The sequence below is a fragment of the Antechinus flavipes genome, chromosome 1, assembly GCF_016432865.1.
Source record: "Antechinus flavipes isolate AdamAnt ecotype Samford, QLD, Australia chromosome 1, AdamAnt_v2, whole genome shotgun sequence".
NCBI lineage: Eukaryota > Metazoa > Chordata > Mammalia > Dasyuromorphia > Dasyuridae > Antechinus > Antechinus flavipes.
The window spans coordinates 120,045,986-120,069,168 of record NC_067398.1 but is presented as its reverse complement, the minus strand read 5'-3'; the positions used below and the strand labels follow the sequence as shown (position 1 = coordinate 120,069,168).

Below are 23,183 nucleotides of genomic sequence, written 5' to 3'. Positions count from 1 at the left end.
CCTGAAGAAGAAGAGAGCTTGGAAACACTATATCCCAAAAGACACCAAAAATATGAACTTATAACTGAGAATAGATCACCCAGAAAGAGTATAATCTTACAAAGAAAAAAAATGCATCTTTAATGATCTTTAATCATTGAGAGGATCAGAGCTGAGTAGAAATTTTGAAATGTTAAGGCGTTAAGAAAAACATAGGTAAAGATGCTTGATTAATTAGGAATGCGCAAAGATGAAGTATTTATATTCTAACAGCTGAGAGGAAAAAAAAGTCTGCCCAGATTCCTGGTGTCATCAGTGATCATAGAGAGAATTCAATAAGAGAAGAAAAGTTTATTTGCTATGACCGTGTTGGAGTTATACCCTGTACATAGAGTTGATTAATATTAGGAGCACTCTAAACATAATAGATCATATTAATAAGTCCAATAAAAAAATCAAATGATTTACATACACATGTAAAACACAGACACACAGAAATTAATGTAAAAATCCATTAGATAAAAGGTAGAATAGATAAAGAAAAGGATTAGTCATGAAGGAGAGCTTAGAAGAAAAGAGGGTAGAATCTCTGAGATCTACAGAATAGAAGAGGAACAAAAAAGGGGAAGCTGACTACATCAAGAATGGATAACTAGTGTTTTTCAAATATTTTGTTATCACTTATTTTCCTATATAAAATGAAGAAACAGTGGCAGAGAGATGAAATTTAAAAGAATATGATGGTAGATATACACAATTAACTGCATTAACTGTGAATGCGGTAAAATCACAAAATGAAAGAAACCAGAATGTATTAGAAAGCAGAATTCAACCGTGTGCTGTTTACAGGAAATATAATTGAAATGTAGTGAACCACAAGTTCACAATAAGGAGATGGAACAAAATTCATTTTGCTTATGCTGATCTTAAAGTAAGGTAGTGATCACAATCTTTGACAAGGCAAGAGCAAAAATAGACAAAATTTAAAGGGAGTAATCAAATTACATTGTGCTTAAAGACATTAATGAATTAATATCAGGCTATAATACATATCATGGCATAGCATATAAATATTTAAAAGAAAAAGTTTGAGTTACTTAGAGACTTAGACAATAAAATTATTATAGTTACAGATGTTGGCATATACTTCTTTATGACCTAGATAATTCTAGAAGAAACAAAAAAGAAGCCAAGGACCTTAAAAGAAAAAAAAAAAAGATCTGATCTCTGTTGATAACTGAACAGGAATGGAACAGTTTGTATGTGTGTTTCTTCATATGACATTGTTACAAAAGTTGACATTAGAACATCAGAACCTCACAAACAAGTACAGAAAAACGACCAAATCTCTTACTGATCACAGTACATTGATATTATATGGATAAAGGGATATTGAAGAAAGAATTAAAGGATTAAAATTTATTTAAAGACCAAATAATCTTAAGGGATTTTTGGTCAAAGAACAAATCACAGAAACAACAGGTAAGATCCTCAAAGCAAAGGAAAATAAGACAAAATATATTCTTTGGGGAAAGAGAGGGAGGGGGAAAGTGTGCAACCAAAGTAGTTGTTAAGGGAAATTGTATATTTCAAAATACTTTGGTCAATAAAAGAGAGATCAAAGAAGAAGGCATACGTTTTTGTTTTTTTTTTTTAAATCCCTAGAAAACCAAGAAATCAAAAAGCTCCAATTAAACACCAAGATAGAAATCCTGAAAGTCAAAAATAAGAAAAACCAAATTGCCAGTATTAAAAATGGAAAGTAAAATTGTAATAAATGAATAAGAAGAAAAGGAAAAAAGTTTTATTAGAAACTATTGGGACAGGTAGGTGATGCAATAAGTAGAGCATTGGCCCTGGAGTTTAGGAGGACCAATTGAAGTTGTTCCAAAGGGTCCAGCACCTCATACCATACTTTGCTCATACCAGGAGTAAAGCAAGCATATCAAGATTATTTCTATAAATATGGTGCTAGAAGTTTTAGCTAGAGCTATAAGATGAGAAAGAAATTGAAGTTAAGAGGAAAAGGAGCAAATTTTTACAGATTTGATTTATTTGGGTAACTAGATGTTCAATTAAAAAATAAGTGAAATTAATTGAAACAGGAGCTTTCAGCAGAGTTATAAGATATAAAATAAACCCATAGAAATATTCCATATTTAAGTGTGCTGTGAAAAAAAATATCAGCAAGAAAAAATAGTAATTCTATTCCTATTAACCGGAGAATATGTAAAATACTCTAGTCTACCTAATAGGACGACAAAAGAACTATATAAATACAACTAAAACATTGTTGATAAATCTAAATTGATAAGTATTCATTTTTCATTGGTAGCCTATGCCATGTAATGTAACTGCCAAAACTGCTTACTTTATTTAGCTTATCCAGTGTCATATCAAACTAACAAAGCCATTTTCTTTGTTATTGTTCAGTAGGGTTCTATCATTTGTGACTTCATGAACTTACCTGTGAGATTTTCTCAGAAAAGATACTAGAGTGGTTTGCCATTTCTTTTTCCAGTTTGTTTTACAGATGAAACTGAGGCAAACAGGGTTAAGTGACTTGCCCAGGGTCACATAGTAAATGTTTAGGGATGGAATTTAACTCAGATCTTGCAGACTTCAGACCTGGTACTCTATCCATTGCATCACCCACCTGCCTCAAGAATTATCATAGCATAAAGATTAAAGAATCTATTGGGAGAAACAAAAGAGAAACTAAAAGATTCTTAGGAAGTAGTGGGGGGAAAGTGAGAAACATGGGAGTCTAATGGGACTAAATCTCAAATTGCATATTCAAAACAATTATCAAAAATATTTGAGTCAGGGAGACTTAGCAGGCAATTTGATTCACAAAATCAAAAAGTTGGTCAGTGGAATGGAATAGATGCATATAGAAACAATTAGACATAGTAGGATAGTCTAGAATGCATAGTCTTTAGTTTATTGAAAACTATGAAGAACCATTCTAGCTGAAGATGTGAATTGGTCTAGCCTTTCTTGAAAGCAATTTGGAACTGTTCTTCCAACACCATTAAATTGTGCAAACTTGTGCTCCAGCAATACCAACACTACATTTATACCCCCGTAAGAACAAATAAAGAAGAAAAGGAGCCATATATACAAAATAATTAGAGCTTCTCCTTTCATGGTTGCAAAAAACTAGAAATTAAATAGAATACCCATTAGTTATAGAATGACTGAGTGCATTATAGTTATACATAATGTAAGGGAATATTGTACAATAAGAAATGACAACAGAGATTGTTTCAGAGAAATTTGGGAAGACTTATATAAATTGATTCAGAGTGAAGTGAGCAGAACCAGGAGAATAATTTGATGATTACAAGATTGAGATATGATACTAAAAGACTTTGGTTGTAATGTCCAACCACAGTTCAAGAGAAATGATGATGAAATATGTTACCTCCCTCTTGGTAAGTGGTTTAAGATGCAAAATGAGGCATAATAGTTTTTGGCATAACAAAGTGGAGATTTGTTTTTAGTGTGTATTTACTGTAGTTCTTTTTTTTCAATTTTTAAAAGAGGTAGAAGAGTAGGTTTAGGGAGAGCCTTCTTTTTCCTCCCCCCCACTCCAAAAAAAAAAAAAACAAAACTCAACAACCCCAGACCAGAAGAATCAGAACAAATTGTAGATAAGCAGGTCAGCTTTGAAAGCTGCATGATGAATTTATTTTATACATAAAAAGAAAACAAGCTATTATAGAAATTTGCTGTTGTGTTTACAATCCTCTTTCTATTCCACAATGTATATGTAATTTTAAAATTTTTGTTTAAATTCAAATTTTTTTAAAATAAATTTTGACAAGTTCTTGAGCTTTGAGGCTTGTGACATAATAAAAATAGTAATGAATGTTTCCCTTTTAGTACAGGAAAGGAGTATGTAATGTAACAAAGACAGCAGATGGAAAAAGTAACAGTAGAGGGTCAGGAGTATAAATAATTTAGCAAATGTGGCAAAAAAATAGTAATTTGTGTTCAACATTACAGTTTCAGAGATGGAACAGAATCAGAGATTGATGTTAAAACCACATGTGTTCTATAAAGAATATCTACTGCCTGGGCTATTGAAATTACCTGCTATTTGGTTTTCCCTATTCAAATTTCTTTCCATTTCACTCAGTGGTCAAATTGATATTCCAAAAATATAGGCCTATCATATTACTACTCATTCAATAAATTTCAGTGGCTCCCTCTTATCTCCACAAACAAATATAAAATCTTCTTTTAAAGTCTTTCTTTACCCAACCCCTTTTTACTTTTCCAGTCTTCTTATACTTTACCCTCCTCTTTGTATTAATACTGGCCCCCTTGCTTTTCCTCCTTTGTGATCCCATTTCAATTTTTAAAATTTTCAATAGTATTTTCCAAATACATGTAAAGATTTCAACATTCATTTTTTAAGACTTTGTGTTCTAGATTTTTCTCCCTCCTTCCCTTACTCTCCCCTCTTTCCAGACAGCAAGCAATCTGGTGTAGATTGAATATGTACAATTCTTTTAAACAATTCTTTTAAATTTTAAAATATTTTCATATTTGTCATGTTGTGCAAGAATAATAAGATTGAAAGAGAAAAAACCATGAAAAAAAAGTGACAAAAACAAAAAAGGTGAAATTACTATGCTTTGATCCACATTCAGTCTCTATAATTCTCTCTGAACGTGACTGGAATTTTTCCATCCCACGTCTATTGGATTTGCCTTGAATCACCTCATTGTTGAGAAGAGCCAAGACCATCACAGTTGATCATCACATAATCTTGTTGTTCTGTACAATGTTCTCTTGGTATTGCTCAGTTCACTCAGAATCGGTTCATTTAAGTCTTTCTAGATTTTTCTGAAATGAGTCTGTTCATCATTTCTTATAAAACAATAATATTCCATAACATTCATATACCATAACTTCTTCAGGCATTCTTCTACTGATGGGCATCCCTCAATTTTCAGTTCTTTGCCACTACAAAAAGAACTGCTACAAACATTTTTTGCACATGTGGTACAACCTTATTTTTTGACTGAGCATTTTCACTTCTGTCTCCCAGTTCTAAAACTCTCTCTCCCCCCTCATCTTTGTCTCCAGTTTCCTGGCTTCCTTTGTCACAGCATAGTAGTTTACATGTTGTCTCCCCTATTAGACTTTTAGTTCATTGAGAAAAGAGACTGATTTCTGACCTTTATTCTATAGTCAAGCCTATTAATAGTATGGAATAAATGCTAATTGACTGATTGAAGTGAAATAACTTCAGAGTTTAGAGCTAGATGGGATCTTATTTTCATCTTATTTCCTTCCCAGAGGCTGATCTTATTTCCTTCCTTTACAGAAATAGTACTCATAGCCAGAGAAGTTAAGTCACAGACAGTGATAGTGATAGAACTTACTCTGACTTTGAGAGTCATGTCTAGTATTGTTAAACTGAGAAAAAGTTTTTGAAGAGTACTTTAATAGAAAAATAGAAAGTTGAAGTCTTTATGGAGTTTAAAGTTTTAATAGGTTGTATGTATCCTGGTAGAGAGCAGGAAATGCACTGTTGGGAAAGCCTAAGAAAGACTGGATGGTTAAATAGTATCTTAGGCTCTCTTTGTTGGGAACAGAAAAAGTGGGATTTTTGTTTGATTTTATAAATACAACTTTTTTTTTTTTTGTTAAAGCTTTTTATTTTTCAAAACATATGCATGAACAATTCTTCAACATTAGCGCTTGTAAAGCCTTGTGTTGTGAATAAATACAACTTCTTTAAAGGCTTTGTGATTGTATCTCATTTTCAGACTCAATCTACAATTTTTAGGGAGCTCCTAAGTAGAATCTGTTCTTTCTCATTATCATGATTCATTATCTGAAAATTTTCCTAATTATTTAAAAGGAGGTAACTAATGTAACATAGATACTGTGATGACCACGTATTTAAAATCAGCCAGAGTCAGGAATTCAGGTTAAGGGGAAAATCTTCAATCTTTATTCTTTTTGAGGTGAAGGGGGATTGTGATAGCAGTATGGGCAGCTGCGACAGGAAGCCAGCTAGCAGAGGTGAAGGGGGATTGCAGGTGAAAGGAGGATCGGAGGTGAAGGGGGGGGGGTCGTGATAGCAGTGCAATCAACTGTGTGTAGAAAACAGCCAGCAGTCTCTCTTTCCAGTTCCCTTTCCACTCCCCTGCCTCCACCCACCAAAATCGTCATTTCCTATAGAACACATCAGGACTTGCATGAAGAGTGGGCGGGGACTATTCTTTCTCCAAATATATATATTAATAGAGTATGGTCCAATTACTATTTATAGTCTCACGTGCTTGGGACCTCAGTGTATCAACTCGAGCCTCAGCCCATTACAAGATAACCACTAGTATAATTCCAGGAAGTTTATATAGAGTAGTTTTCTGCTTACTAATTATATTACATTTGGAATGGTAAGAAAAATTTTAAATTCTTTCATGTTTTTGTTTTCTTCATAGAGCTTATCTTTGCCCACAGCAACCAGTTTAATCGTGAATTAACTTTTTAGAGGTTTTAAATTTGTTCAGAATCATACCTCAGTTCTTTTGCTTCTGGTACAAACAATTGTCTTGTTTTATATTGGGACCACTATTGCACTGATTCATATTTTCTTATCCTTTACAAAATTTTCTTTTTGAAGGTAGGTGAGGTATTGAATGCTAATATTTCTTGCTCCAGGGTTACTGAAGCTGATAGATGACTTAAACTTGGGAGTTCTGAGCTATAGTAAGGTTAGAGCTAATGAAAATTCACATTAATTCCAGGACCATATGGAGGGCCCTGAGAATTAACTAAATGAAAATAGTCCAGGTTGAAAATGGAGCAAGTCATAATTTCTGTGTCAATTATCAGTAGGGTCAGGCCTGCCCAAGGACATTGGGTCTCCCTATTTCACCTAGACTGGAAATGCAATCTCAAAAAAAAAAAGTATTCTTAGTTTTGGTTCTCCATTATTTTTAAATAATGTATAGTTAATATGAATTCTTTAAGGGTACAGTCTTTTTAATAACAACTTTCATCTTCAATTTTAATTCAATATAGACATTAAATATTATTGTATATTATGTACTGTATATTATATTTATAGATTATGTTAAATGTAGATTTTAATCTTAAATTGATTTGCCATTATTTTATGGAAAATAAGAGTTTATCTTATAAGATAAAATACAACTTAATATAAGTATGTTATATCCTTATAAATGAAAGATTTCTCTTTTTCATCTTTCCAACCCTGTTAAATCTATAAAACAAAGGTCTGAGGGTCATTTATGTCTGCCTGTGCGATATACACACTCATTTCCAGAAGCACTACAGAAGCTTTATCGTGGTGAGTTCAGGTAGGATTATCTTGTTACTCTTTACATTTATAAAGAAATGCTCTTGAGATAAAATTTTATAACCAGAAATTATATAAATATAAGTCTTTTAAAACTGCTGAACATGAATTAGATAACTTGATATATTAATTATATTTTCAAATTAGTCATTAAAAAGGTAACTGACTAGTTGAATCACTATAGTAAAGTAGGTACAATTTGCCTTCCCTAACCTCCATTTAGAACTAATTTAAATTATGGCCATAGCAAATACTTGATGTGGGATTATAACGCAATTGCTGACAATAGTTTCCCTGCATTTAAAGAAATTGGTTCTTTACTTAATGCACTTTATTATATGTTTGTAGTAGTTTATAAAGGTTATGTAGTTGAAATTATTGGCTAGAATTGCGTTTCTTATTTTTCTGTGATCCCATTTTCTTTTGCTTCAATTTGCTCTTATCAATAAGAATAATAGGGTTTTTTAAAAACTAATTCTAGTGCTGTTCTTCATCTCTCACCTTGACTTTTCAAATACTTCTAGGAGGATTAAATCGTATTTTTCCCTTCCACTTTAGTAAGTAGTGGTAGTAATGACAATAGGTTACACTTATAAAGTTACTAGAGAGCTAGATATGTCGAGATCACTTGACTTAAGTTTATTTGAAAGTGACCAGGTTAGTCTTGAAATTTATATTTTTCTTATTCACTGAGGAAATTATTCCCTAAAGTACTTATAAAGCTACACTAAATTTAATTTTACTAGTTGGCATTATTTTAATTATTGCTTGGATGTGACGAATGATGTTTTTGTCCCTCCAAAGAGTTTGGGTACCTTTCTAAAATAATTTATACCTAAAAAGAAGGCTTGTTAAAGTAATTAAATTTACAAAGTATGTGCTTATGCACTTCTTGTATCTGTTCTTAACATTGGTATTAAAGAATTGGGATGTAAACTTGAGAGAGAGTTAATTAAATACAAATTTCATTTATATTACTATTTAAAATGTAGCATATTGTTAGCTCTCTTACAACTGGAGTTCAGGAAAACATTGTGTAGTTAATGAGGTAACAATAGATTTTTGAATAGATTTCCTAGACCTTTCCTTAATAAATCTATTTAGGATTTTCAAAGAGAAACAGATGTAATTCATTTCTTCCTTTAAGAGAGACCCTGCCTTAAATAGGTAATCTCTTGATTTTGTTCAGTTTTTTTTTCCAGGTATAAAAAACTCATATCATTGATTTGTATATTTGATGTTATTGTTTTAATATATAAATTTTGTTATGTTCATGTATGCCACTCTGAAATTACTTTTTTTTTCCTCTTCAAGGTGGCTATGGAGGCAGCGAATCAGGTTATACCTTGAAGGAACTGGAATAAATCCAATTCCTGTAGATCTCCATGAACAACAGCTGAGTTTGGATCAACATAGCAAGGCTCTCAACAGTACAAGAATCTGTGATCAAAGTATGTTAATGGAATTAGAGAAGTTGTTAATATTATACTTTATGTAAGGTTACAGTGGCTTTTTTTTTTAAATTTTGAGATTAGATCAATTATTTTGTATATTTGTCTATTTTGAGATACTTTATTACTTGAATGAAGTACTTAAAACTATTAAAAGAACAAAGTGGGAGAATCTATCATCACATATATTTCATTGCATCACTTATTTACACTTTTACAAATAGCCCTTTTACCTCAGCCTATTTAACCCATCTCTCAAGATTTCTATTGAAAGCATAAGGGGTATCTAGGTGGCACAGTGGATAGAGCATCAGCCCTGAACTCAGGAGGACTTGAGTTCAAATTTGGTCTCAGACATTTAACACTTCCTAGCTGTGTGACCCTCGGCAAGTCATTTAACCCCAATTGCCTCAGCAAAAAAAAAAAAAAAAAAAAAAAAGAAATCATACCTCTTAAAAAAAGAAAGAAAGAAAGCACGACTATCTTTAATCCAGTTCATAACTTGAGTTATTCTAGACTCTCTTCTTCATTATAGACTTCTCTATAGTTATCTATAACTGTTTCTCCACTCAGACTTCGTTTCCGTTCTTTTCTCTCTCCAATCCATCTTTAACACAATTGCCAAAGTTTTTTTTTTTTTTCTTTCCCCCATAAGCATGTCTTGACTATCTGTCCTTTGCTCAGAGTTGCCTGCTGCATTTAGGATAAAATGTATACTCTTAAGCCTAGAATTTGTAGCTTAGGACATTCTAATTCCATCTTTTCTTTCCAGTAATATTTCACATTGCTCCAATTGATACATTCTGCATTATGTATTATGTATTATGATACATTAACTACACTAATAATTATATCTCAAACTTGTGTTGTCTTCTGTTCCCCATACATTTGTACCAGCATCATTTTTTTTTTGTTCTGGAATTGTACTACCTCTTCAACTTATCTCTTGGAATTTTTTTCCTTGAAGGATAAGTTCAAATGTTATATCTTCCCTAAACCCTTCTACTTTTTAGAATGCTTTCCCTTTTCAGATTACCTTATATTTATCTGCATAAGATCAGTATCCCTCCAGTAGAAATTAATTTCTTGAACTCAAGGATAGTTTGGGTTTTTTTTGTCTTTTGTCTCTGCCATCTAGTACACATGCCTTCTAAATTGCAAATGTTTTGTAAATGTTTGTTTAATTGAATGATGATTTGGAGGCAGCATATAATCTAGCATTTTACTGACATTTGATCAAAATGTAAGCATGTAAGCACCTGCCAGAAAATGTTAGTTATTTAAAGGGAAGGGTCTGTTTTATTTCTAGCTTGATATTCCCAGTAACTAGCATATGTGCCTGACACATAATAAGACTTGTAATGAATTGAGTCTACATAAAATACAATCTTTTATTTCCTTCACTGAATTTTAGCTAAGCTATTGCTGGGCTGTACATTTGAATCTTTTGCAATTAGGAGGGACTGTGGGACCTCAAATTGTAGTATAATAGACTGGGATGATATAGTATCACTTGTGTAACATCAAAAGACATTGAGGCTAGACTTAGTTGATAAACCTTTAAATATATAAAAGCTTTTTCTTTTTCCCTACCATCTGCATGGCATGTAACTCCTTTGAAATAAAAATCTCATTGGGTTTATATGTACTTATCTTCTAGATTATATGTGTTAATTCATTTTATTACAAATGTTTTGAAGTGTCTCCACCCCAAATTTATTTTCTCTTTCTAGTTAAAGAAAACTAACACTAATAGAATTATAGATAATCTTCAGTCATCCTATGGCAAATAGTTTTATACTTATATTTTTCCGCTGTAATTTTATCGCTGTTACAAATCTAGAGACATGGTAAGAGGTAAAATTTAAAGTAAGCCTGTGTACTATTTTCAGGAAAATATTTTTGCTACAATGGCTCTCAGGCTATATAGTAACAGGTGTTTAACACTTGAAAGGTATTGTTCCACCCTTTTATTAAAAAAAAAAAAAGATAAAATAACTGCTAAAAAGATATATATTGGCAAGGGAAAGGGGAGAGTGGGGCATTTGAAAGGCATAAATCCAGTGGAGACGTTTTAGAAGATTGAGCCATGCCATTCTAAATTAGATACAGGGAGATGGTTTAATTTTCTTTTTATTGTCTCTTAAACATACTCAAATAAATCTCTGATCTCATCAATTTCGATATGCCCTTCAGTGATAATGAACAGCCATGAAACATTTCAGATCTCTATGTCTCTTTGCCTTTGTCCTTCCCACAGTTTCACCACTAGATCTTTTTTCTGTTTTTCACTCTCACTATAAAACCAATTCATCTTCTTTTTTGATTATGTTTTCCCCTGATTATAGCCTTTACTACTCCAAAGTTCTTCCTAATACATTGTAGCCTATTCATATCTATCATTTGTGCCTTGATTACCCTATGTGTAATATTCATTTTCAGGTTTTTTTCAGGCTATATTTCATGTCTCCTAGGTATATAATAACATTAGTAGAACATTGGTATTTTTTTTTAAAGAGTGTTTCTGGAAGAAGTTTGGATCATTAAAAGAGCTTTTCAATTTTTTAGGGGCAATCTAGCCTACTCTTTTCTTGCTTAATTTTGAGCCTAGCTCATTGTCTCTTTGTCTTATCTGTTCCAGAAATCTGAGAGTGAAAAAGGTCTGCCAGTCATAATTTGTGCTTTTTAGGAAACTCAGTAATACTTCTAACACTGTGTCATCCACAAATAAAAAAAAAAAAGTGAATAATATCTTACCATCCATAGAGATCCCCTCTTAAACTTGCACTTGGCTGGCTCTCCTCCATCAAAGGGAAAAGCACTTTTGTTGAAAATATCTCCTTGTTTTATAAATTTCTTTCTGTTTATTGACTTTCAGGTCATTAACAAGGATATTTATGCCTTTCAAGGAATCTTGAGAGTTAACTTGTTGGAATAGTTTATTAACTGGGCATTTAGCTTGACCAAATCAAATGCACTTAAAAAATCAAACTATGAACACTGGGGAATCTTTATCTCTTATTTTTCAGACAATTATGTAATGGTAAAGATATGATCTGCTATAGAATGTTGTTTACAAAAGTCTACTGTTCTCTACTATTATCCTCTTTGTTGATATGTATATAGGGGATTCTCTTTAAAATTTTAAAAAAATTCTTTAAACTTTTTTACACAAATGTTTATAGAATGCCTTTAATAAAGAAGACCTTGTCCCCAAGGAACTTGCATCTTTTAATCTCATAGTATTAGGATTTGGACCTGTTACTTTACTGATATATTGAGTTTTTGGACTCTACCAGTGGAGCTCAGCATCTTTTTGAAATTTTGAATCTGGGTTGTTTAGAACACTGAGAGGTTGAGACTTTCCCAAGATCATTAACACAATAAGTGGTACAGATGAAACTTGAACTCAGATTTTTCTGATTTCTGGCCAGTTCTCTATTCATTACACCTTTGTATATTTTCATACGGATGGAAGTAGACATATGTTGGTACCTTTTTGATGTTTTTTAGCCATCCTTTTGGGTATTATGTCTAAACTTTTTTCTGTGCTTTTGGTATTTTTTTCTTCCTTTCCTCTATCTTGGTAGTCATCCTTCTATATTTTCACAGTTGTCACCTCTCATACAGATTTCTTCCCTGTGTTCCCTTGACCTTATCATGCTGCTTTTACTTTCTTTGTTTTAATGCCTTAAAGTTTTCTGTCTATTGCTTTAGTGAATTTTATCTTTGTAAATATCTTTTCATTTTTCTCTTTGAGAACTTTTCCTATAATTGGATGGGGAATATGGCTATACCACATCCAGGACTGTAATATTTGAATCCCACAAGTGGTACTTTTATAGTATATTATGTGTTTACATCACTTTCATTAAAAACATGTGAATATATATATATATGTGTGTGTGTGTGTGTATTTATATATCAATCTATATATTTACATATCCCTTCTGCCTCTTTATCCAACAAGCATCCCATGTGCAAATTTTTTTAAAAGAGGAAAAAAAAGTTCTGCCAAATCATTCAGCACATTAGTTGAGTCTAACAGCATACCTCAAAGTCCTTCTCTTCTATAGTGAAGTGAGAAAGCTACACTTTGTTAAATCTTCTGTTGGTCATTTTAATTGTGCAACATTCAGTTTAATTTTAGTGATCATTCCCTTTACATTACTGTGGTCATTGTGTGTATTTTTCTGGTTCTGCTTTCTTTACTATATAACAGTTCCAATAATTCTCTGAATTCTTTATATTTGTTATTCTTACAGTATAATACTATTCTATTATGCTTATGGATTTCAATTTCTTTAACCATTTCCCAATCATTGGGTATGAACTTGGTTTCCATTTTCTTGTTAGCTGTGCCCCAGACTTAATTTGGGGTATATGTATACCTAGTGGTGTGAGTCTCTGGTTTATAACACAGAGCATTTAAATATCTTTTTTTTGGGGGGGAGGGTAACAAAATTCCACATTTCTTTGGTTGGATTAATTTATACATCTGCCAGTAGTGCATTATGTTGGTTTTCTTAAAGCTCCTTTATTGTAGAAATGATCTTTGCCAATTTTTGGAGTATGAAGTGAAGCCTCAGAGTTGTTTTGTATTTTTTTATTATATGAAGCAGTCTTTGTTATAATTGCTAATAGTTTGTAATTCTTTATTTGAGAATGGTTTGGGACAGCTTGCTGCCTGGCCATAGGCTGAATGTGTATGAAAGAGGAGGGATTCCTGAATAGAATGATTGAGTAAATGGGAGGGGATGAAATAGTCACAAGTGACAAGCAGTTAGGTCTACCTCATCCTCATAGATTAAGAGGGAATAAGCTGATTGATGGGAGAAAACAATGAGATACTGTGATATGGAAGAAGGAGTGTGAGGTAGCTTATGTCAAAAAATGACTATAGTCTCAGCCAAGATCATTAGCTACAAAGTTTAAGGAAAGAAAAGATGATTTGGAATATCTACTGTGAGGAATTTATGAGAGTTGGGAAGAGGGTATGAGCCTGATTGTTATTGGAATAAATTGATGGCTGATACTGTCAGTTATCCTAAGTTTGTGTTTGAGAAGGCTGTGAGTTTCTTTGCATGGCCTTGTAGTGGACAGACAAGTTTGTTTTACCTTTTGTTTGCAGAATCTTAGGCTTTTTCTCATTCGTACTAAATGGAAAAATTGACATTTTCTCATGCATAATGACTCTATAAAACTATAGAAAAACTATAAAAAAAACTACATATATTAAGGTTTATATTGACAAATGAATGTTAATAATAAAAATGTCCCTACTTAATCTCAACAAAGGTCATGTTTGGGGATTAGGGAATCATAAAACCAGTAGTTTCTGATGAGATTCAAGATTTTTTCTGTTTGAGTATCCTTCTGTCAGATTCCTTGAGAATTGATTCCCATGCTCTCAGAATTGTGTTATTTGACTTAGGCTATTTTTTCCATCTTATTTCTTAATTTTTAATGCCTGATGTAAAATAGATAGGACTGATAGATTTCAAATATGGTTGCGCCAATGACCTTGATGTCAAAAGCAATTTGTTACAAAAGTCATAGATCTTTTCCAGTTTTAGCTTTGTGTTATTCTCCTTCAAATTTCATCATCACTTCTCTTTGGTTGATTTTTTTCTCATTTAAGTTTGTGGTCAAACTTTCTATAAATTTGTTCCTGCCACTACTAATTGTTTTTAAAGCAATACTGCCTATTCCTTTTACCATCCTCCTCAGTAAAAATGAGTTCATATTCTCTATTTAGTAAAATAAATTATTTTCCAAATGAGGCTAATTTCTGGGCCCTTTCATCTCATCACTGTGGCAACATATTTATATAGGTTAAAATTTAGGAAATTATAATTATCTGTTAATGGCTATCCCTCCATCTATATTTTCTAAAACAGTTTGATGTTTTAGTTGTAATCCATCTTTCTCATTTTACTTTTCATTTCATATTAATTTAGAACTTTATTTTAACACGTTGATATTTTGAATTTACTTAGCTAATTTGAGAATCACTCCTATAATCAGTGATGAGTTCTATCTATTAAAATGTATTAGTTTAAAATATAAATAGTTTTGTTATGTCATAGATCTTTGTATTTTGTTGGTACAAGAAGAGAAATGAATTGAGGTACCAAGCAGTAATATAAAAATAGTAAGCTTTGTTTTATAAAGAAAGTAGGAGAGTTAGATGTTGTAACCAAGTGGAATTTCAAAGTTCTCTGGACCTTCCTATATTAGAGTAGTGATGTTAATGCTAAGATTCCCAGGAGTTGTTCCTCATTGATTGTCATTCATTCATAGTTCTGGTTATGTTCATCTTTGAATGTTTATTCTCATTATACAATCAATAATATTCACCACCATATCTCATAAACCTCTTTTTAAAACAAACAAACAAACAAACAAACAAATTACTTCCTAGTAGTGAATTCATGTCAAGATTTTACAGTCTCTTCAAGATTTTTCCTTAATCTTTTCTCTTTTCTCTAGTTGAACACATTTTTCAGAGAATTTTCTCCACGTAAACATTACTACTGTTACATTATTTGAATGTACTATTCAACCCAAATCACTTCTTTCCTAGATTTCTATTTATTTACTCCTTTGACTGTGATAAAATAAACACAGTAGGGTAAAGGTTTGTTGTATAGTAGTGAGGGCCTAGTGGAGGTTATGTGATATAAATTTGTAGTGGGTGAAATCAGTTTAATTTTGTGACTTTCTCTAGCAATACTCAACATCCCTGGAGCAGGAACACAGAAATCGGATGGTGGGGGTTACCCAGGAATGAGGATTCGCAGCTCGAGAACAGTAGAAGGTCAGTGGGACAAGGGATTCTAGGGAGTAGTTAGTGAGATACTAAAATGAAAAATATGGGGTAAAAGCTTCATAGAGTTTTGAGGAAAAGCAAACTAGAGTAGGAGAGCTAGATTGGAATAACAGGAAAAATATTTTGAGAGATTAAAGGTCACTATAAGAAAAAATTAAAGGTAGCTGATTAATAGAAGAGGTAGAAGATAGGCTGTTGATTATTCATGGTCATTTACTCTGGAAGTGATACAGTTCTGGTGGTTATAGGCTACGGGTGATTGCGCTGCAATGGAAAGGTTGTTGGAGTTGATGACATTAAAAGAGTTGAGAGATTTGATTGGTAGGAGGGTTATCAGTGTGAACTTTAAAAAGTCTTTGATGTTAATTGTATGAAACTGGGATAGAGAAGATTGAACCAAATGTTAAAGTCAGAATGTATCTGGAAGTTAGTAGATAATTGTAGCAAGAAAGTAGTATAAATGAATTGAATGGATCTTTGAGTAGGGAAATACAAGAATTGTCTACATATACTTATGATATCCTTCCAACATTCTAAACTTGATAGTAAAGAAGTATCTTTAGATCAAATCAATTCATTATATTGAATATAAGCTCCTTGAAGGCAGGGGCTATTGTTTATTTTGTCTTCAAATCTCAGTGCCCAGCATGTGGAGTACTTTGAATTTAGTAAGTACTTAATAAATTATTTTGAATTAAGCCTTTTTGTGACAAGTTTCTTGCCTACGGCAGGATAAGATAAATTTTGAAAAAAATGAAGTTCTTGTCTGTCATAGAATTTATGGTTTAGTAGGAAGATATGATATACAAAATACATGCAGCTTTTTTTTTTCAGAAAATAATATAAAAGTTATTAAGCAAGGCATGTGCATGTTTTGGAAGCGTCTTTTATATACAGTTAGTTAAATAGTAAATACAACAATAGATAAGTATAACCAGAAATATATAAGCAAATTTGTTCATTTCCAGGAGAATCAGATATTGATCTTTGAAAAGAGTAACATTTGAGTTGATCTTCATGATTTTTCTATTGATAGGATTTGTTGCTTCACATGACTTTTTATGATTGTGTTTAGGAGAAAAAAGAAAGCTTGGAATGTAATATTGCTTTTTGATATCTTTTGCCTTTTGTGTTTTTTTTTGTATTATTTTTAGTAAAGGAGGATTTTTTTTGTTGTTGTTATTGAAACTGGGATTGAATCTTGGCTTTGCCACTTGTTACTTGTGTGAATGTGTCACTTAAACCCATGAGCCTCAATCTAGAATGAGGGGGTTGGCCTAGATGACTTCTCAATCTTTTCAAATTCCTAAATCTTTGATCCAAAGAATGTTCTTGAGTTTGGTGGAGGCTTTACTTATTTTAGTGACATGTTAAGATAAAAGAAAATAGATCTATGGATAATGTGCTCTAAGTATGGAGATTTTGACAGAATTTTTCAAAATTCAAAATGCTTTGCTCTTTATATGGTAAAGATTTGTTTTTATATGTGCATCTGAAAAATAATATAGTGAAATGTTTGAATGTCTTTTATGTGGTGCTGAAAATGGTAAATTTATGTCTTTTTATCTTAACATAGATACATTGGTTGGTGTTAAATAATATGTGTGTCTTGATATATCTGTGCATTCCCTAAAAGTTGTGTGGAGAGAATTTTTATAATTTAGATGATGTTTGTGAGGGGAATTTATCATAGAATTATAAATATCATAAAATGATTTAAAATAAGATTTAATGGTAAATTGAAGAGTTGTTTTAATAACATTACTACCTTTCTATAAGTCTGAACTTTCAAATATGTTTTTAGGGCGAGCTGTGCTTACTTTGCTTGTGAAAGTAAAATGTTTTCACTTGTCAGCTGCTGTAATAAAATGTCTTAACAAATATGGTTACTAGGACTTCAGTCAGATATCAGTATTAAAAAGTTGGTAAAGACATACTGAAGATAGAGGATGTGGGTATGTGTGTAATTTACCTTATTAGAGAAAGGCTGGTATTTTGAATTTGATCTCAGGAGAAATTTATTTAATTGATATGTATTTAAAGTACATATTTCCAGAATTTAAAATAATAGGGAATAATTGTATTAAATAAAAATTTCATGTTAAAACATTCCTGTATGTATCTATACACATACATTCATATATACATACATATGTAGTTAATATTAGCAAATATCTTGGCCATTTATATTTCATTGCCTGCAGGAGCTGAGGTTTCTGGGCCATACCTTTTGCCAGTAAGAGCACTAAATGAAGTCTTCATTGGGGAAAGTCTGTCATCCAGGTATGTTAAAATTTCTGCTCTTAATTTTGTCATTTTTATATTTGTTACATAGTTCTTTGGAAATTCATTAAATTTTCAAAACATACATTTGAAACTTTTTAATCCTCCTTTTTACCCTTTGTTTTAATTGGTAAATTAATGTTTTTGCATGGAATATATATTTTAATTTCATTTTAATTTTGTATTTTTTCATCCTCTTCTTTCTTTCAAATTTATTCCTCTATTTTGGTTGCTTTCAGACTTTGATTCTTCAGGTTTTCATAACAGATTTAGAAAATACCAGGGGAACATTATTGTTCTGAGGAAATATATGGATATATAAAATATAAAATTGATTTGGCTGTTGATGGCACTTCCAGTACATGTATAATTTCTTTTCCTTTTACTAATTTTACTGCAAGGAGTTGGAGATAGAGACTTACAGCTATCTCTTTGGATGATTATTTGCCTTCCTAGCAATCACTAGGAACTCGATTTATAGCTCCTCTTGGTACATATTTGAGTTCTCCAATAATTATATAAAATCTGTAATTTGCTGCAGGTCAAATCTTGTTACAATTGATATTTGCAGTGAGAAAAAAATTTTTTTTCAGACTATATGTCCACTTACCTCAGGAAGTAATGTATGGAACAGAATGCCAACCTAGTAAATTTGGATATCTTCTTTTGTGTTTTTAATGGGTTTGATCTGTATATTTCAGAATAGTAGGGAAATTATTGGATGAAGATAAATGTTGATAAGGCTTAATGAATTTAAAATGAAATATAATCAGTAATGTATATTTTTGTATCCTGGCAATAATAAAATGAGAAAATTCTTTTTTCTATTTAATGATAAAGCTGGTTTCTGTATTTAAGAGAAGAGAAAACTTTGAAGTTTGAAGAAAGTTCCTCCTTTAAATTCTTTTGTGCTATCCAGACTCCTTTTTCCTTCATAATGTCATAGGTTATTATCCCTGAAAGGAATCATCTAGTATCACTTCCTTCTTTTGATTCAGGTTGCTTTTTTGGATTCTTTTCTTCTTTGCTTATCATTCCCATTATTAAATAAAAGCCTGCAATTATAGACGTTTTATGCACTGTACTTTGTAAGATTATAGCCTATTGATTTGTGATGCCATTCATTTGAGTAAAATTTAGTGTGTGTTAGTTCAATCTTCAACCCCATTCAAGAGGTTTTGGTTATCTAAAGGATTTTTATTCCACAAAATGTCTGATTGACCCAGATGCTGACCATATTATAGTGAGGTTGCTCTGTATTTTATATTTTCAAAGTGCTATATATTCTTAATAATTATGTCTTATTGATAAGCATATAAAGTATGTTTAAAGTGAGGAACTTAACCCCTAAAGCCCCCAAAGCCCATTTTTTTCCATTTGTCCTAACCTAGAATGTCTCATTCTTGGACTGTCGCTGTGGACAGTGTAAGAAGAGGTATAACCACTCTTAAGGGACTGTGAGTTTTTTTTAAGAAATCATTTTCTTGGAACAAAATTCCGAGGATTGACTAACCTGTTATACTCCTGCATGTGATAATGACATTAATTTTCCTGATATAATCTCTATTATCCCCTGTACCCTTTTCTCTTATTCTTAGTCTCCGCCCTCCCCAGACTCTAATCTATCACCATTCTCTTGTGTTGTCTTGCTGTGTCCCAATCCACCTTCTCACCTTTTTAAATAAATTCTTTCCCATCTACTTTAATTTCTTCTACTTCCCCCATTCCCTTAAATTTCCTATTATGTCAAGACATTTTGGCTTGTGCTGGTGGTCTCCATTTTAGTTCTAGATGCTTTTGGTGTATTGCATCACTTTCTCTTCTTTTTGCACCTCATATCTCAAACATTCCTTTAATCCTATTTCTCTCTATTTTCAGTATTGTGACAGCTATTACTACTGCTTATGCTGGCCTTGTTTGTAGTAAATTGTGCCACCTGTGCCACCCTCACTCTCCATTTTCTACAGAGATCAAACAGATTTATGATTTAAAAAAAAAATATGAGGAGAGCAGAATCTTATATTTTTTGTAAGAAGAATTAAGGATATGTGAGATATTGACCCAAATTGAGCCCTTCCAGAAATGATGAAAAAGTTTGTATTGAAAGATTGTTCTTTCCTTTGCACCAATGTGATATATGTGTTTAATTGATTAAAAAGCTACACCTACAAAGGTTTTTTTCTTAACTTCTGCTAAGATGATTACTTTTCTCTGCCAGGCATAATATCCAGTGCAACTAATAATGTCATCTTTCAGAAATTTTCAAACAGTTGGAAATCATTCAAAAATGCATTTCATTTAAAAAGTTTCACTTTCACTTTTTTATGGCAAAGGTAACTCATTTGATTCTAGATTTGTAAATTATAATACATCTATTAAGAGCAAATGCTATTTTCATTGCCAGCTTTACCTAATGCTACATTGTTAAATTTGTTTAAGTAGTTGAGATTTTCTTTGGACTGTAACCAAATATTATTGTTTTTTCTAGTTTAAAGGAAAATGTAGTAAATCACTTAAGATGTAAGCAGTTCTCATTTAACTTAATTCAAGGACTGCTAGATGCAGTATTTAATAAATATTCATTTCCTTGGAGAAATGAAATCCACTTAAAAGTTTAATCTTTTTAGTAACGAAGTCAGTTATTTTACTAGATGTCCTGAGAATAGGAAATAAAATTATCTCCAAAAATTACATGAAGAATCTTCCATTAGAAATAAGTGATTGCAAAAAAAAAAAAAAAGGGAACATTGAGCTAGACAAGGTGGGAGATAATTTAATTTTTTAAAACAAAAATTGAATTAGTGTCACAGTCAGTGTCATGGCATACCTTTACCTTATTTAGAATTAACTTATTTAGAATTCAGTGGTTCTAATAGAGGGCTGTGTTCTGTTTTACTTAGGGTGAACTATAAATCCTGCAAACCCAGTTTTACGTTTTCAATTCATAGGGCCTCCTACTATGAAATATCAATTGATGATGGTCCCTGGGAAAAACAGAAGAGTTCAGGACTCAATTTGTGTACTGGAACAGGATCAAAAGCCTGGTGAGTAACTAGATATTTTGCTTTTAAGTTGTTAATGGTCGTTAAGTACCTCAATTCATTTGGATGTCTTATATTAGGGATTCTTAAGGTTCTGAGAAAAAAAGAAAAAATCTATTATTAACATTTTTGCCCCTCCTAAGAAGTGATCTGTGTGACTTTGGACCTGATACTTCCTCTTTTGGAGTCTTAGTATTCTAGTATTTAAAGTGAATATTGGCATATATGATTTCTAAGGTCTGTTCCAACTCTGGATCCTGTAATCCATATTGCCTAGAGAACATGAGTTCTTAACATATTTTGTTTGATAGACTTCTTTGGATAGACATCTTTTCTCTGATGAAATTTTTGGAGCTCTTCTCAGAAGCATGTTTTTAAATACAAAATAAAATACATAAGATTACAAAGGAAATCAATTATATTGAATTAGAGTTCTTAAAATATTTTTTCAAAAAGTTAAAGGACCTCAGGTGAAAAATCCTTGCCATAGTAGTAGAGGGATCTCAGAAGATCTGCTTCTACTTCTTGCATTATTGTTGAAGCTCAGAGTCAGTACTATGTACTTTGTACCAAAGTAATTGCTTTGAAGAAATGTAACAGAAATGGGAAAAGTGGTAGCACATTGGTACTACAAACTGGACCATTTCCAGTGGAATACAGTCAGAATAGCAATACTCTAACATGCTTTGTGATAATTATATACAAAAGCTGAGAATATTAAGTTTGAGGAAAAGAGAACTCATGAAAGACATGGTAAATACTTTAAGAATTTAAGAGGGCTATCATATAAAAGATGTGATTCATTCTGCTTGTCCCCAGATGGCAGAGCAAAGACTTATTGCACAAAGGAAAAACAACATAACAGATTATTGCAGAATGGGTTGGGCTGCCTTAGTAGGTTTTTCTTCACTTAGGGACCTTTTAGGGAAAAAAACCTAGATGGCTACCTATATATATATAGAAAGAGAACAGATTATTGTGTGAGTATGAATTGAAATAGATGTCTTCCGAGATCCCTTTTCACATTAAAATTCTCTGATTATTTGAAATTAGATGTAACCTTTTGGTAATAATTAAGCATAAAAACATACTGAAGAACAGCTAAGAGTAATAGAAGGACAAATTACATAGCATGCATAAATACTGAGGACATGTGCTTTTGATTCCATCCCTTCCCATCTTAAGCAAATTATTGTACAATGATATCAAGTCACTGCTCTTTTCAATACACTCAGTGGCACCCTATTGCTTCTTTGATAAAATATAAGTTTCTTGATTAAGTTTTAAAGTCCTTCATCACCTAACCTCAATCTGTCTTTTCATCCTGGGTGTACATTACTTCTGCCACACTCTATGATCTAACCAAACTATCTTCTCTGCCTTACACACAATTCTTCATCTCCCTTCTCTTTGTATTGCCAGTCCAGATGCTTGGAATGTACTCCTTCCTTTCTTGGTTCTCATAGAATTCCTCTCTTCCTTCAAGACTTAACTCAATTACTACATGCTAGAAGTTTTTCTTGTTCCTTTCAATTGCTTTCCTCTCAAACTACCTAGAATTTAACTACTTTATATATATTTGTCTATATATATATAGATCAGTTAAGATCTATTGAAATTGTTTTGTTTCTTGTATTTGTTTCCTTAGTACTCTTAGTCAGTGTTTTGCATAAAAGAGAATCTTTAAAAATGCTTGTTGGTAGAAAATAAATAGTGGTTGGTTGATTGATCATGGAATAAAAGAGTAAATGGACATACGAGACATCTTGACGTTTCTGTGACTGCATATAATAAATTAGGATCACCCTGATAAGGTATCTCAATATTTTATTATGACATTGTTGCACTCATTTTGAGTTGATCCAAAAGACATCATTAATAACATAGACTTTTGAAGGTCTTTGTGAACTATGTGACACACTGCTACCATTTAGAGATTTTTTAATTATTCCATTCTTAACAAGATTTTCCTAGGTAATGTGACTAATAAACAGGGTGAAGGTAGCAATTGTTTTGGAGGGTGGTCACAACTTTAGGGCTTGGGTCCTTATGGATGCTTAGGCTACTTTCCCAGTTGGTATAAACTCTGGTAACATCTGTGCTGCCATGTATCTCGGATTTCAGGAGGGCTGATATCCCCAGGGGTGGCTGCAAACAGAGATGGCACATATGTTCCTAATAAAGAAGCCTGTTCGAATCATTAGTGAGTATACTTATTGGCATGTTCCTTGGCTCCTTGGATTCTGAGA

At 32.0% G+C, this 23,183-nt stretch overlaps 1 protein-coding gene across 6 annotated transcripts in view; it reads left to right on the top strand.

The window, feature by feature from the left end:
* Positions 1 to 23,183, top strand: part of NADK2 (NAD kinase 2, mitochondrial) — a 58,520-nt gene that overhangs the window by 17,640 nt on the left and 17,697 nt on the right. Inside the window, exons 5-10 of one of the 6 annotated variants that reach the window (XM_051989917.1) lie at positions 7,245 to 7,328; positions 8,642 to 8,778; positions 15,509 to 15,598; positions 17,815 to 17,893; positions 20,794 to 20,937; positions 23,059 to 23,137. In XM_051989917.1, coding sequence (XP_051845877.1) covers positions 7,245 to 7,328; positions 8,642 to 8,778; positions 15,509 to 15,598; positions 17,815 to 17,893; positions 20,794 to 20,937; positions 23,059 to 23,113 — 589 coding nt within the window. In that variant the 3' untranslated portion in view covers positions 23,114 to 23,137. Of the gene's footprint in view, positions 1 to 7,244; positions 7,329 to 8,641; positions 8,779 to 15,508; positions 15,599 to 17,814; positions 17,894 to 19,284; positions 19,351 to 20,793; positions 20,938 to 23,058; positions 23,138 to 23,183 lie in introns of all 6 variants that reach the window. The other 5 variants (XM_051989885.1, XM_051989924.1, XM_051989894.1 and 2 more) reach the window with 5 other exon arrangements.